The 16171-nt window shown below is 41.5% G+C and overlaps 1 protein-coding gene across 1 annotated transcript; it reads left to right on the top strand.

The window, feature by feature from the left end:
• The first annotated feature begins 2009 nt into the window (after nt 1-2009).
• On the top strand, nt 2010-15879 carry LOC311125604 (FXYD domain-containing ion transport regulator 6-like). Its single transcript, XM_084158420.1, has 8 exons — nt 2010-2281; nt 8702-8758; nt 11983-12003; nt 12462-12485; nt 13098-13172; nt 14081-14117; nt 15364-15410; nt 15523-15879. The coding sequence occupies exons 2-8, from the start codon at nt 8707-8709 to the stop codon at nt 15531-15533; spliced, it is 267 nt and encodes an 88-aa protein (XP_084014546.1). The 5' UTR covers nt 2010-2281; nt 8702-8706; the 3' UTR covers nt 15534-15879.
• Nucleotides 15880-16171: the final 292 nt, after the last annotated feature.

The following is a 16171-nucleotide window of genomic DNA, read 5'->3' on the forward strand; positions in this document are numbered from 1 at the left end:
GTATGTCCAACCGGCCTCACAACCGCAGACCACGTGTAACCACGCCAGCCCAGGACCTCCACATATGGCTTCTTCACCGGACCTGCGGGATCGTCTGGGGAGGGAATTGTTGCATGTTGCGTTTATATTTTTGTTCAGTTACATTGAAACAACGTTGATTCAACCAGTTTGTGCCCAGTGGGATCATGATTCCTTGCAGCATATTTTGCAGTTGGCTACATCCTATACACAAAACAATGGGGCCCCAAGTCAGTCAGTCACTAGTACTTTAGTACTACTGTAGTACTGCAGTAGTAAAACAGATTCAGTCCTCCAGGGCTGCAGTGTCTGCTGGTTACCAGTGGCAACTGTCAATCAGAATCATATGATGTCTGGATATCTAGTGTACTGGCTTTAAATACAATCATAGACTTAAGTTAGTTAATTAAACAGTACACAACTATGGTACACAATGATAAATCAGAAATGGCCTGGAGAGAATACCAGAAGACTGCAGCCCTGCTCGCCCTATCTCTGACACACACCATCGAACCGAAAACTCTTTGATTAAACTCAAACAACCAACTTCACAGAACAGTAACAACTCCACCAAACATTCTCTGGTTAAAATCGTCCAATCACTACATCAAGTCTCTCTTTAAACCTACAGCCCTCTGGCCTGTTGGCACCCTACTGTCCTACTGCCTTTTGACTCTCTGGTTATTTCTTCATCTTCATGTCTGCTTCAATAGCACAGCGGCGCCCTCTTGTGCCCCCGTCCTTCTCCACTGACTCCCCTTGCTTAGGGCCCCCCTCGCGGCCTCTGAGGCTCTTGGTGGAGATGGAGGACTCTGAGGTCTGCATGATGAGCTGAGTGGCCAGGAACTGCTGCACGTGTTCTAGAATGTCCCTCTGCATCTCCAGGGCCATGTGGAACACGTCGTGGTCAGAGCTGTTGTACATCACCGCGTTCTGGAACATCAGCATGATGTCACGCTGGAACTCTGCTGTCGTACGGATCTGACCCACCTCGATACTCTTCTTGATGGCCGACAGATCCATGGGTCTGTGTACAATGCTGTGGTAACCAGGGGCGATGTCTTCAGACACAGACTGAAGGAACACACTGGCGTACCTGTGATTGGCTGCTGCTCTCCACACCAGCATGCTGGCTTTCTTCCAGATCTTCTGAGCCTGAATCTAGCGACTAATTTTCATGGGAATGTTGTAAAAAATGCATAAAGAAAATATGCACATTTTCCCACCAGTGGTGTGTTTCCACCAAACTGAATTATTGAGGATAAAAATCAGTGTGTGATGACATAGTGCACAGACTTTTCCGCTTTAGTTTTCATGTACCGAATAAAATCGAATGTTCAATGTGTTTCCATTGCATTTTCAACTCTACCGATAGTTTTGTCACAAACTGTTGCATTAAATAGCAAATGTGTGTACTCTTGGCATGTGCACTCTAGCCAACAGCTTGCAGATACAGTGAGGGTAGGTTAGTCTACATGATTAGATTATTATTGATAAGAACAATAATATTTGTATTTGTCAAACGGCATTCAAGCATCGATCATCATATCACCAGAATAAGACCCTCAACATTTATTGGAAAGGAGCATCAAGCTCATACCGTGCACTTTCAACACCCTGTGAAGTTCATCATAATGTCCAGGTGCGCTATACATTCAACTTCCTCATCCAGTTCAACACCGACTCAAGGGTTCCCCCTGGCGGGCCGTCCAGGGTGCGCTATACAGTCCGTCTTAACGCCCTCGAGTGGATGTTGAGCGGGATGCAAATCCGCACACAGACCATGCGTTTAAAATGTTTAAACGCGTTTTTCGTCACCCTAGTAATTCGGTGACTGAATCTGTGTTTGTTTGGGGAAAGCAAACATCAAAATAGACGAGTTGGTGGTAACGTTGTTTACCTCTCAGTAGCAGGGTAATTTTGGAGGGTAGATTGCATTTCCTCTCATACCAACCCCTAACCCCTAACCCCTCCCCCCTCTTTCCCTCGCCAGACGCTCAAATCTACCAGACTACGAAAACCTTGCTGGATGTTTCAGGAGAAAATTTTTAGGACCAGACTTTCATAATTTTTCATCAATTTATGAACTAAGTACGGTGTTTTATCCGTTTTACAAAAGCGGACTTTTTGTGGCGGTAAATTAGAACACAATAAACATTGTTTCTGAAGGAGCGCACTGGGCGGAGGCAAGGCGGCGACCCAAGCCTTCTAATTATTAATCTAATCTCCACATAGTCTTTTCCATTAATTGGACTTCTGACAGGTAATTTGTTTTCATTTGCCATAAATCTGTTATCAAAGGTTATTTTCCCCGTCAAAACATGTGAACAACCAGGCTACAAAAACGTGACTGCTCTGACAGGCTGTTATACGTGTGATTTGGGAAAGGAAACTGTTATTGACCTGTGCGCACAGCTTCAAAGTTTGTGAATAAATTGCTAAACTTATTTAAATAGCCTTGTAAGTAAACCATATTTTCCTTTTGGTTTAAGGACATTTAGTCTATAGAATGTCCCCCATATCATTACATTTACAACCATTTCTAAATATCGTTGAGAGCACGTGACCATACATTTATTATGTATTTATTTAACTTTTATTTTATCAGGGAGTCCTACTGAGACCAAGGTATATTTTACAGATGAGCCCTGAATTACATAAATTACAGAAAATACATACATCAAAATATAAATACAAAATGTAAGTAGAAAGAAAAACGAGGTCATAAAAAAATAGCTTTTCATCTATCCAGAAGCCCAGATATTTGTAAGCAGGGACATGATCAATATGGACACCATCCAAAGTACATATCATCAGTTATAGTTATGCGCTCTGTAGAACAACATATGCTTAATTTGACCTGCATTCAATACTAATTGCAGGTCAATAAGGTTTTTCTGTAATACAATGAAGGCAGACTGTAGGTCAGATAGAGCCTGGTCAACCATTGGGGCAATAGTATACACAACAGTATCATCAGCATGCAAGTGCAGGATAACATTTTTGACAGACAAGTCAATATTGTTAATGTAAAAAGTACAGGACCCAGAATCGACCCCTGCGGGACAACTTTCGTAATATCCAGGAAACCTGATTTAACACCATCAGTTGATACACATTGAGTTATATCGGTCAAGTAATTTTTATATCAGTTACATGCAGCCTGGTCTCGACCAATTGAAGAAAGCCTCTGAATTAGCGGTGACTGATCAACAGTATCAAAAGCCTTTGACAGGTCAATGAAGAGGGTAGCACAATGTTTCCTTTTATCCATACAGTAAACCACATAATTTATAACTAGGGATGCAGCAGAGGTAGTGCTATGACCTGGTCTAAAACCTGACTGATGTACATTTAGAATACATTTGAAAGGTAAGAAAGATCTTAGCTGAGAATTAATCAAGGGTTCAAATATTTTAGCTAGGCAAGACAGTTTAGAAATACCATACATGACATAAGCCAATGACTGTATGGCAGAGATCATCAACTAGATTCAGCTGCGGGACGATTTTTACTTGAGCGCATGGTCAGTGGGCCGGAACATAATTACAAATAATTTGTAGACCGCAAGAAGCCCAAATAGATACACTATATATATATATAAAAGCATGTGGACACCCCTTCAAATGAGTGGATTTGGCTATTTCAGCCACACCCGTTGCTGACAGGTGTATAAAATTGATCACACAGCCATGCAATCTCCATAGACAAACATTGGCAGTAGAATGGCCTTACTGAAGAGCTCAGTGACTTTCAATGTGGCACCGTCATAGGATGCCACCTTTCCAACAAGTCAGTTGGTCAAATTTCGGCCCTGCTAGAGCTGCCCCGGTCAACTGTAAATTATGTTATTGTGAAGTGGAAAACGTCTATGAGCAACAACGGCTCAGCTGCGAAGTGGTAGGCTACACAAGCTTACGGAATGGGACCGCCGTGTGCTGAAGCGCGTAAAAACGTTTGCCCTCGGTTGCAACACTCACTACTGAGTTCCAAACTGCCTCTGGAAGCAACGTCAGCACAATAACTGTTCGTCGGGAGCTTCATGAAATGGGTTTCCATGGCCGAGCAGCCGCACACAAGCCTAAGATCACCATGTTCAATGCCAAGCGTCGGCTGGAGTGGTGTAAAGCTCGCTGCCATTGAACTTTGGAGCAGTGGAAACCCGTTCTCTGGAGTGATGAATCACGCTTCACCATCTGGCAGTCTGACGGACATATCTGGGTTTGGCGGATGCCAAGAGAACGCCACCTGCCCGAATGCATAGTGCCAACTGTAAAGTTTGGTGGAGGAGAAATAATGGTCTGGGGCTGTTTTTCATGGTTTGGCCTAGGCCCCTTAGTTCCAGTGAAGGGAAATCTTAATGCTACAGCATACAGTGACAATGATTCTGTGCTTCCAACTTTGTGACAACAGTTCGGGGAAGGCCCTTTCCTGTTTCAGCATGACAATGTGCCCGTGCACAAAGCGAGGTCCATACAGAAATGTTTTGTCGAGATTGGTGTGGAAGAACTTAACTGGCCTGCACTGAGCCCTGACCTCAACCCCATCGAACACCTTTGGGATGAATTGGAACGCCGACTGCGAGGCAGGCCTATTTGCCCAACATCCGTGCCCGACCTCACTAATGCTGTTGTGGCTGAATGGAAGCAAGTCCCCACAGCAATGTTCCAACATCTACTGGAAAGCCTTCCCAGAAGTGTGGAGGCTGTTATAGCAGCAAAGTGGGGACCAACTCCAAATGAATGCCCATGATTTTGGAATGAGATCTTCGATGAGCAGGTGTCCACATACCTTTGGTCATGTAGTGTATAATAGTTGAGTAAAACATAATAATTTCAAACCTTGCTTATATTTATATATGGTCACATATCTCTCTATTATGCGTGGGGATACTTTGGAATATATTTACACAATTAAAATCACTTGGAGCTGATTTGCTGTTGTTTTTACAGGCTTTCATGTCCAACAATAAAACTCATTTTAAAACCTTTTTTGCTCAGAAAACTTGGGTGGCCAAAAAAAATCACCCGCGAGCCAAATTCGGCTGCAGGCCGCCAGTTGGGGAACCCTGCTGTATGGCATAGGCATGCTGTACCATAACAGTTGAAAACTGACTAGGTTAACAGTTTTGTTGCTTGTAGTAGGCTAGTCTACTTTTCTTACTTTTTATTTGTCCTTTTCAGTGCAGGCAAAATGCAATAACCTCCCATCTCTCTAGGCAGGAGAGGTAGCTGTCTATAGCCTAGTGGGCTAGATGAAAATCATGACTGAGGTTGAAAGTATTTTCTAAGAATAACTTAGTTTAAACTTTATGTTTACTTGAGGGTGAGCCCAGTCTTCTTTAAAGTAGAATGCTGTAACAAACAAGATTATTGGCCTTTGCTATAACTATTGCAGTAGTTGGTAGATTAAGATATTGATTGGCAGTCCTTTGTTGTTAATCCTGTTCCTAAGGCCTGGTTTCAGTGTTTAAAACCCTGTTTCTCTCTAAACCATGCCACACTGCTCCAACTCAGAAACCATAAGTATGAATAGTTATAGTCACTGTGTGGAACAGCTTCTTTATGCCTTGGGCTAGGGAGGGAACAGATAGGGTCTGTGCCAAAAGATGGGCTCTGATCAGAGTCAGTGGGGCTAATCGTTTTAATGACTGTATGCCATCTGATGCCCATCACAGTATGGTATGCCTTCATATGGAAATCTACTAAATGTACAGAATGAGTTCTGCCCCCACATCTGCTGCCAGGGTAGTTCTTAATGATCATATATCAGTTGGACAGAAGTCCTGAGGTCACTGACTTCATCTGACAGGTTTTGATGGAATGAATACATTATGAGATATATAACAAGGCTAATGTGTATGTTCACCGTTCAATTCTCCAGAAATCCCACAATCATGTTCTGCACATGAATCAAATATGCCCACAGTTCCCTAGAGATTAGTGTCAGGTGAGAAAAATGTTCTGCAGCTCTCCAACAAACAAGATATTTTGTTTAAAGAAACATTTAGGCTTATCTGCTGTCTGTAACACTAATCAGGACACTGCCTGCCTAGGGTGCCAATGCCTCCACACACAACACTCCAGTGTGGGAGTTTTGGTTTAAGAGCCACGACCAGTAAACACATGATGTGAAAATCTAGAAGACGGGTTTGGGCGAACATCTGTAGAAAGAATGGCCTATGTGTGAAAAACAGACTGGAGCGGTATGTGTCATACCGTCGTGAGCAGTGACTGCACATTCCAGCTGAGAAAAGTTACAGTGCCTTCAGAAAGTATTCACACCCCTTGACTTTTTCCACATTTTGTTGTTACAGCCTGAATGGTTGAAATGTAGATTTGTTTGTCACTGGCTTACACACAATGCCCCATAATGACAAAGTGGAAATATGTTTTTCAACATTTTTACAAATTAATTAAAATTGAAAAGCTGAAATGTCTTGAGTCAATAATTATTCAACTCCTTTATTATGGCAAGCCTAAATATGTTCAGGAGTAAAAAATGTGCTTAACAAATCACTTAATAAGTTGCATGGACTCACTCTGTGTGCAATAATAGTGTTTAACAAGATTTTTTGAATGACTACCTCATATCTGTAGCCCACACATACAATTATCTGTAAGGTCCCTCAGTCGAGCAGTGAATTTCAAACAACGATTCAAACACAAAGACCAGGGAGGCTTTCCAATGCCTCGCAAAGAAGGGCACCCACTGGTAGATGGGTTAAAAATAAATAAAAAATCAGACATTTAATTACCCTTTGAGCATGGTGAAGCTATTTATTACACTTTGGATGGTGTATCAATACACCCAGTCACTACAAAGATACAGGCGTTGTTCCTTACTCAGTTGCCAGAAAGGAAGCAAACTGCTCAAGGATTTCACCATGAGGCCAATGGTGACTTTAAAAGAGTTACAGAGTTTAATTGCTGTGATAGGAGAACTGGGGATGGATCAAAAACATTCTTTTCCACAATACTAACCTAATTGACAGTGAAAAGAAGGAAGCCTGTACAGAATAAACATATTCCAAAACATAATCCTGTTTGCAACAAGGCACTAAAGTAATACTGCAAAAAATTTGGCAAAGCAATTCACTTTTTGTCCTGAATACAAAGTGTTATGTTTGGGGCAAATCCAATACAGCACATTACTAAGTACCACTCTCCATATTTTCAAGCATAGTGGTGGCTGCATCATGTTATGGGTATGCTTGTAATTATTTAGGACTGGGAAGCTTTTCAGGAGAAAAAGAAACTGAATGGAGCTAAGCACAGGCAAAATTCTAGAGGAAAACCTGGTTGTCTGCTTTACACCAGACACTGGGAGATGAATTCAGCTTTCAGCAACACAGTAACCTCAAACAAAAGGCCAAATCTACACTGGAGTTGCTTACCAAGAAGACCGTGAATGTTCCTGAGTGGCCAAGTTAGTGTTGACTTAAGTCTCCTTGAAAATCTATGGCAAGACCTGAAAATGATTGTCTAGCAATGATCAACAACCAATTTGACAGAGCTTGAAGAATTTTGAAAAGAATAATGGGCAAATACTGTACAATCCAGGTGTGGAAAGCTCTTAGAAACGTACCCAGAAAGACACTCAGCCGTAATCGCTGCGAAAGGTGATTCTAACATGTATTGACTCAGGGGGTTGAATACTTATCTAATCAAGATATATTATTGTTTTATTTCTCATGATTTTATTTTAATTTTTTACAAATGTTAGAATTTGTCTTCCACTTTGACATTACATAGTATTTTGTGTAGATCGTTGACAATAAATTACAATTAAATCCATTTTAATCCCACAATGTAACTCAACGAAATGTGGAAAAAGTCAAGTGGTGTGAATACTTTCTGAAGGCACTGTATGTCTTCAACCTACTGACCAAATATCAAGTGCAACTCAACCTGGGTCTCTCCCCGCTGCACCCCAAACTGCCAGGACAGGACACCCGTGTTCTATGGTGCAGAGACTGAAATAGCCCCCTCTTCCTTTACCCTGAGTCAGGAGCTAATAACATAATGGGGGAACTGTTTAAGTCTAGCAGCAACAGACCATGGCCTCCATATTCCTAATAGGTCAGCTATAAGATCACAAGATGTTGGGTTATTCGAAAGCATCACCTCAATGTTTAATTGCTCCCCACTGGTCAGGGGCACAAACAAGTAATGTGAAGTCAAGAATAAGTGCTAATTCTGTAGATGACCTTTTCCCTGTAGTTTCATTTCTTGAGCGAGATTGGCGAGATTTCAAGAACCTTCTTTGATAGTGAAGTGTTAAAGTTGCAGGGTGTTGTGACTAGCTCTGCTGGGAGACTGTCCCCTCAGATACAAAGCTGTATGTGTTCAGCAACAAGGCTTACGTTAAACCACCGGGATCTGCACCTATTCCCCCCACAACCAGACCTGTCAGACACTGGTGGTGGGAGAACTTCAACACTCCTCTGTTCAGGACAACTATGTAAGCCTGTTGTGTTTCCTCATTATGGGCCCAGCAGTCTTTCCATTACGTTATGCTTGAAATATGTCTTTGTCATGTATCAACTTGAGTCCTTCCAGGGGATTGACCTTCTCAAATAAAGTATTTGCTTTCTGTTTTGCCATTTTTCTACAACACTTTCAGTCTGTTGTCTTTGTGAGGTCCTTAATGTTTCTGGTGGTTGTTTCCCCCTTGTCTCCAGGTGACATGGATCTTTCTCTGTTGGTGGCATTCTGCTCCTGTGTTTCTCCTGCTTTGGGTGAGCTTTTTTCTTTCACGTACTTTCACTTTCTTTGTTTGAGCTTTTCTCTCAAATGACTCCAGCACTTGAATGGTGACTGAGGAACCAGACAAATGCATTTGTAGTCACTGACAGTGCTGATATTAGTATTGGTACAGTGTAGCAGACTAAAAACATGTCATTCTCAGTGTGGTTGAGGGTACTGTAATGTCTTCTTTAGAGTACGGGAGGAAAAAGTATGAAAATGTATGCACTCACTACTAAGCAGTGTGTCTGCTAAATGACTAAAATGTCCAAATGAGTGCCAGTGATGATCTGGTCTCTGGTCTGTCTGTACTAACAGGGTCAGGATTTGGCAGGGAGATGCCAGGTAAGTTGGCAATGCATTGGATGCCTCAGTTGTGTCATAAAGGAATGAGAAATGCAGTCTGTCTGCCTTGGAATGGTCACAGAATTCACGGCCATCTTTGTTTTTTGCTTATCAGTTGCCCTAGAGCAGTGTTTCCCAACTCCTTGAGTACCCCTTTTTTTTTTTTCAGTACACATTTTTATTGTAGCCCTGGACAAGCACACCTGATTCAAATGTCAACTAATCATCAAGCCCTCGATGAGTTGAATCAGGTGTTCAACAAAAATGTGTGCTGTTGGGAAACACTGCCCTAGAGCAGGGTTTCCCAACCCTCTCCTTTGGCCCATCCAGACTTTTCACATTTTTGTTTTAACACGAAACTGGCACGGTCATTCACAGCGCAGTGTTTCCCCTAGGATTTTTTTCAGCAGCGGTGGGGGGAGGTTGGGGGTTGCAGCGGATGGGTTCTTCGGATGGGTTCTTCCATACATGTACATTTATATATACACTACCAGTCAAAGTTTGGACACACCTACTCATTCAAGGGTTTTTCTTTATTTTTTTACAATGTTTTACATTGTAGAATAATAGTGAAGACATCAAAACTATGAAATAACACATATGGAATCATGTAGTAAACAAAAAAGTGTTAAACAAATCAAAATATATTTTAAATTTGAGATTTTTCAAATAGCCACCCTTTGCCTTGATGACAGCTTTGCACACTCTTGGCATTCTCTCAACCAGCTTCACCTGGAATGCTTTTCCAACAGTCTTGAAGGAGTTCCCACATTTGCTGAGCACTTGTTGGCTGCTTTTCCTTCACGCTGCGGTCCGACTCATCCCAAACCATCTCAATTGGGTTGAGGTCGGGGGATTGTGGAGGCCAGGTCATCTGATGATGACATGATGACATGATTCCATGCTCCATATGTGTTATTTCATAGTTTTGATGTCTTTACTATTATTCTACAAATAGTAAAATTAAGAAAAACCCTGGATTGAGTAGGTGTGTCCAAACCTTTGACTGGTACTGTATAAAGAAAAATGTTAATTTTTTGTATATTTCAGTGGTGGGTGACCAATGCAAATAGGGGAGACACTGCAGTGTGATAGAGGGAAGTGTGTAGTGTCATATATTTTAGCAAACTGTAGTGTCTTTAGAGTGCCAGTGATTAAAGAATGAGCTAGTCTCTGGTCTGTCTGTGTACTAACAGGGTCATCTATAGGCAGGGACATGCCAGGTAACTGTGTTGTATTGGATGCCTCAGTGGTGTCATAAAGGAATGCTGTCTGTCTTGGAATGGACACTGAGAATGCATGGCCATATTTGTTATTGGCTGGTCAGTTGCCCTAGAGCAGGGTTTCCCAAACTCGGTCCTGGGGTCCCCCCTGGGTGCAGATTTAGTTTTTTGCCCTAGCACTACACAGCTAATTCAAATAAACAACTCATCATCAATCTTTGATTATTTAAAGAATGCTATGGCAAAAAAACTGGTTGTCTAGGTCTTAATTGAAAGGAAAGACCAGCAGACACTAGGCCCTCTATGGAATGAGTTTGACACCCCTGCCCTAGAGTATGGCTGTCTATAGAGTAACTAGCTTTGCTCTGTCTGTACTTACAGATTGCACAACTATATTGATTAAGTACTATTGTGTAAGGATTTCAAGTTATGATTAAATCCAGTTCATTTGAACTAGGCTCATCTAGACTGCTGTAAGAAAGAGCCTTTGCTTTCCTGGCCAGGATTAGGCATTTTCTCATGTGAGGGATTTGAGCAATCAGTCATTTGGTATGCAGCCAAGCCTCCCATATTGTAGTAGCATGTGGCACTAGGCACTCCTACACTGTACTTTGGGTTGTGTTGTGCTGACTTGTTCCTGAGCAGATTGCCCTACATTAGTTGTTTTTCTCCTCAGTCAACAGGGTGATTTGGGCAGGATATGAGTTCCCCTGGTAATGGAGAGGGTTGACACCAAACGGAAGTGTTTGTTGGACATTAGGCTTATCTACTGCACCATAAAAAGCCCTGCTGGCTCGGGTTGTCGTTCTCTGACATCCTTTAGAAGAAAACTAAATGAAAATGTCAGCAGATACGAGATGAGCCAATCAGAGGAACATTTCATTGTTAGAGAGCTGAACATTGATTAGTGTACTACACCTTGGAATCTTCAAGAAGGGGTTATTTTACCTCTGTATTCCATGGAGCAGGAGTCATTTATTTGTTGTTTGGTGATCCAGATAACGTGACATCCATGTGATTTAGATTCTTAATCTAAATGGTATTGTAAGGAAAAATGTGACCTTTGGTTGATTCCCAAATGGTTACTCGCACTGCACAAGCCAACATGTACGCACGCATACACACAGTAAAGTCTGCTTTATTACAGCGCCTACCTGAGCTGACATGGGTCACTGGCCTTAGAAATGACTGCAGAGTGGGTATGGTTATTAATGCATCAGGACTTGCAACTCTGTGTGGTGTCTTGCATCATTGTAGCATTTCCATGAATAACTGCTTTCAACAGAGCTGCTTATTGAACACTGCATTTTGCAGCTTCCCCTCTACTCATATGAGGAGAGAGGCACCTGAGTGTTGCCAGATTGTATTTAAAAGCATGCACTGTATATCACATCATGCATGCACCATTCCTAAACCTTCAGTACAAGTGGACCATATTTTTTAAAAGCACAGAACACTACAACCAGTCTTACTATCATGTGTACAGTAGTCACTAGTTACATTCAATGCAAACCTCTGGAACACTTGACTACAGTTCTGAAAGTAAACAGAGCCTAATATCAGTCATGAAAGCTTCATAGTTCACACCAAGCACACAGTCAGAGCTAATGTCTGTCAATCACTAATGCTTTCTGTCTTTTCTTTTTCAGCATCGACGATGGATGAAAAAGGTAAAGGTTTCTTGTTTCAAATGAATATTACTGTATCGATTGTATTTCACTTTAAAGAGCATGTTGGCAAAGAGTTAAATCACATACATTTTGGTCACTCGCCATCTTTTTCACACCAGTTGCACTCAACTCAGTTAACGTTTGAATTAGTTTAGCTCCAAACTTGGTGTGTGAGTTTCCATTGAAAGGGACCACTATGAGTGTGTGCGATTTAAATTAGATTTAATTCCCAGCGGTTCCTTTACAATGCATTCCATCTGGCGCCATGCACAGCTCTGTCGCCAATCTGCTTTGGCTCCCGAGGGGACAAGTTGTCTAATGTGCCTTTTTTAATACTGTAGTTACAATTTCAATGTACACTGAATAACTGTGAATAATAACATTCTACAAAATGCAGAGTCACTAAGTTCATATGGTTTTCATGTTATCCCTCTCCTCCTCCTCTTCTCCCCTCCCAGACTATGACGCTGCGTTTCACTATGGTGAGTGGGGGATGGATCAACATGGACTAACTCCACAGGGGGCAAACGTGACACTTCTCAGGGAATATCTGGGAGGTCAAGAAGGCTCGCATTTTCCCTCCATTTTTTCAGGAGCGTCGGAAAACATTGACCCCTCGGGCCACGCTTCCGTAGTTCAACTGACAAACAGTTATAGTCCCGCCCACTCTGTTGTAGTAGCCTCATTGCTAAACACATCACAACCATTATAGAGATTCTGTCATCAAACCCGTTCATTGCTCTATCCTGTCTTCAGTAGGTCTATGCATTCTCAGACACATTATAGGATGTATTCAGCTCTTATAGTGAATATTCTTCCATGTTTGAGGCAGTAATATCAATCAGACTATAGATATCTATAGGTATGAACCTGATGTATATATGAATCGTGGCATAAACAGTAGGAGCATATGTTTGAATGATCTCATAGGAATGTGATTGTGTGATAATTACATAGCTATGCTGCATACACCCTAAGAGGGTTCAGTGCATACGTATGTACTGAATGAGATATTTTAAGTTACACTGTGACTTGCACATGTTCCGTAGTAGTGGGCCTTGGTGTGCAGGGATAAAAATGTATTTCTGTTTCAGACTATGAATCTCTGAGGATCGGTGGACTGATCTTCGCTGTGGTATTGTTTGTCATGGGCATTGTCCTCATCGTCAGTAAGTCTGTCGGCCTAAGTACGGTTATACTTAAAATACAATTTTAAGTATTACACTTACATTTTAATTACCCATTGAAATAACATTTGATTAGTGTCATAAGTTTATTTCTACTGTACCAATCTCATTCCATAATGATGGTATTTCTGCGCTGTTCAACATGCTGATCCAGTGGACAGCCCCTCTTTACCAGTCCAGTCCTTATAAACAAGCCTGGGATCAGTTACTTTCCGGGGGCTGGGACGCAGGCCAACATGCCTTGCACAACGCCCAGACCCCCAGGACACCCAACACCTCTCTGCCGTGTAGACGTCTGCACATCTAGGGCACTAACTAAAACTGGCCTGGACACTATGCAGCCTTGTCCCCTCCCTCCTCATCTCCTGCCCTTGCACTCATCCACCCCACCCCAGGCATAGCTGCAGCCCCCCACCCACCCTAACTCTCACCCCAGGCATAGCTGCAGTCCCCCAGCCACCCTAACTCTTACCCCAGGCATCTATTACATTAGTCAGCCCATACATTAGTCATAGATACCACAGGGGGCAGAGGGAGTGCCCCCTCTCCTGCTACTGCACTCCCTCTGCCCCCTGCAAAGAGAAGGCGTTGGGTTTGTAGTGTCCTGTCCAAGCTAATAATTTAGATTTAGAATAATCAAGCACTTAGTTTGTGTATTTTTAACTGGATAGGATAGGGTCTTGTAAAATATGTAATATACCAATATTCCAACTTCTATACAGAGCGGTTGCTATAGTATCTTCATTCTAGTGTTAGTTTACCAGGCAGTATTTTTCATTCTAGTGTAAGTTTACCAGGCATGTGTCTTTGACACCTAGGATGGAGAGAGTATATCAGCTTTCCATCATAGTAGCTCTTTTTCACACCAATTTCTCTCTCTCTCTCTGCAGGCCGGAAATGCCAATGCAAATCAAGTCCGAAGTCACGGTAAGTTGGGCGAAGAAGAGATACAGTGTTGATTAAAACATGGCAGAGAGAGACCATGACTGAGTTCATTGTAAGGCTATTAACCTCTTAAGGATCGGACCCTTTCTTTCCATTTGTGCCTAAAATAACATACCCAGATCTAACTGCCTGTAGCTCAGGACCTGAAGCAAGGATATGCATATTCTTGATAACATTTGAAAGGAAACACTTTGAAGTTTGTGGAAATGTGAAATTAATGTAGGAGAATGTAACACATTAGATCTGATAAAAGATAATACAAACTATTTGTTTTTTGTTCCATCTTTGAAATAAAAGAGAAAGGCCACAATATAAATTGCAGTTTAGGCGCAATTTAGATTTTGGCCACTAGATGGCAGCAGTGTGTGTGCAACGTTTCAGATTGATCCAGTGAAGCATTGCAATACTGGACTATTTTGTATCAAGTCTGCCGAATTGGTCAATTGATACATTTTCAAGTACATAACTATAGAGAACATACAAAAATGATATGGTAATACAAAATGTAAGTTTACACACTCCCAGGAATGTCATACATGATGGATCAATAGCTTATACACTAACTTTCACACATCTAGATGGCAGGGCGGGGTGGGTGTGTAGCCAGAGACAGCAAGGGTTCAAACTGTAGGACCCAGTTCCTACATTTTATCAAACAAAACTATGCTACATTTTATCTCTGGGACCCTTAGGATGACAAATCAGAGCAAGATTACTGAATGTAAGTACATTATTTACCTTCAGAGGTGAATGTATCAAACCAGTTGCAGTGATAAGTTTTTTGTTGTTGTGCACTCTCCTCAAACAATAGCATGGTATTTTTTCACTGTAATAGCTACTGTAAATTGGACAGTGCAGTTAGATTAACAATAATTTAAGCTTTCTGCCCATATAAGACATGTCTATGTCCTGGAAAGTTTGCTGTTACTTACAACAGTCATGCTAATCACATTAGCGCATTAGCTCAACTAACCTGTATACGGGACACCGATCCCGTAGAGGTTAAAGTGTCATCTCAAGACTCGTAAGAGGAGCTATTTAGAATATTCTTAACAGTTAGACAGAAGCTTCAGTACTCAGTTTGATTTTCAATACATTTTCCCCCTATGTTTTAGGGTTTAGATGGCTTGGTTAGGTACTGTATACTTTTTTATCACTGTCCAAGTAGTGATTTTGTTCTAGTGGTTTACCTGTTAGTTACAGTTTGTTTTCAATTTCCCTCTCTTAGGCCTGTTGGGGTACCTGAGGCACTGACAGAGGCAGGGGCTGTGACAGGTAAAAGTAATCTATATCTTTGTCTTCATTGCCATATCAAACGTCTGATTTGTATGTATCATTTTTATTTATGAAACAAATACATCTCATCATGACACCTATCTGCTCTCAGGTCCTCAGTGATGTGAAGTCTCGCCACCAGGCGGCAGCATCGGACAGTAGAGGACTACTATGGCCATCTCCCAGAAAGCACAAGGCTCCTTTTTTAAATTCCATCCTGCTGATATGTTCTCTTGAAATTTTTTGCTTTTCTCTTTTTTTCTATATGAATGAATCTACAATGACAGAACTTTTAGGAAATAATTGGTTGATGCAGTAGGGTTGTTTTAATTGTAGGCTATATATTAAACATCCTGTCATATGTGATAAACACACATGAACAAGTGATTTTGTAAGTTAGAACTTGACTATTTATGACTATTTTAAATTGTAATATTTCCAGACTGTTAAATAAAGTGATGTAGATTGGTAATTGTGTGTTGTGTTCCAACTTTTCCTAGTATCAGTCACTGGCATAGATGGTCTCCCTGTCAGTCACTGCCACTGGCACAGTCTTGCCCCAGTAGCGCAGTTCTAATGGATATGCAGCACACCTCTTTTGCTGATGTTGCACCTTTCTGCAGGCATTAGTAGACAAATTCATTCAACCTCCTGACAAGCGCAGTAACATCAAACATGCTGTAGCCTATTGTTTAGAACCATTGTTGCATGCTAATCTGACTGTTTTGTGCTTTAACAAAAGTGGCCTATAATTTTATCAT

The sequence above is a fragment of the Coregonus lavaretus genome, assembly GCF_964263955.1.
Source record: "Coregonus lavaretus genome assembly, chromosome: 3".
Lineage (NCBI taxonomy): Eukaryota > Metazoa > Chordata > Actinopteri > Salmoniformes > Salmonidae > Coregonus > Coregonus lavaretus.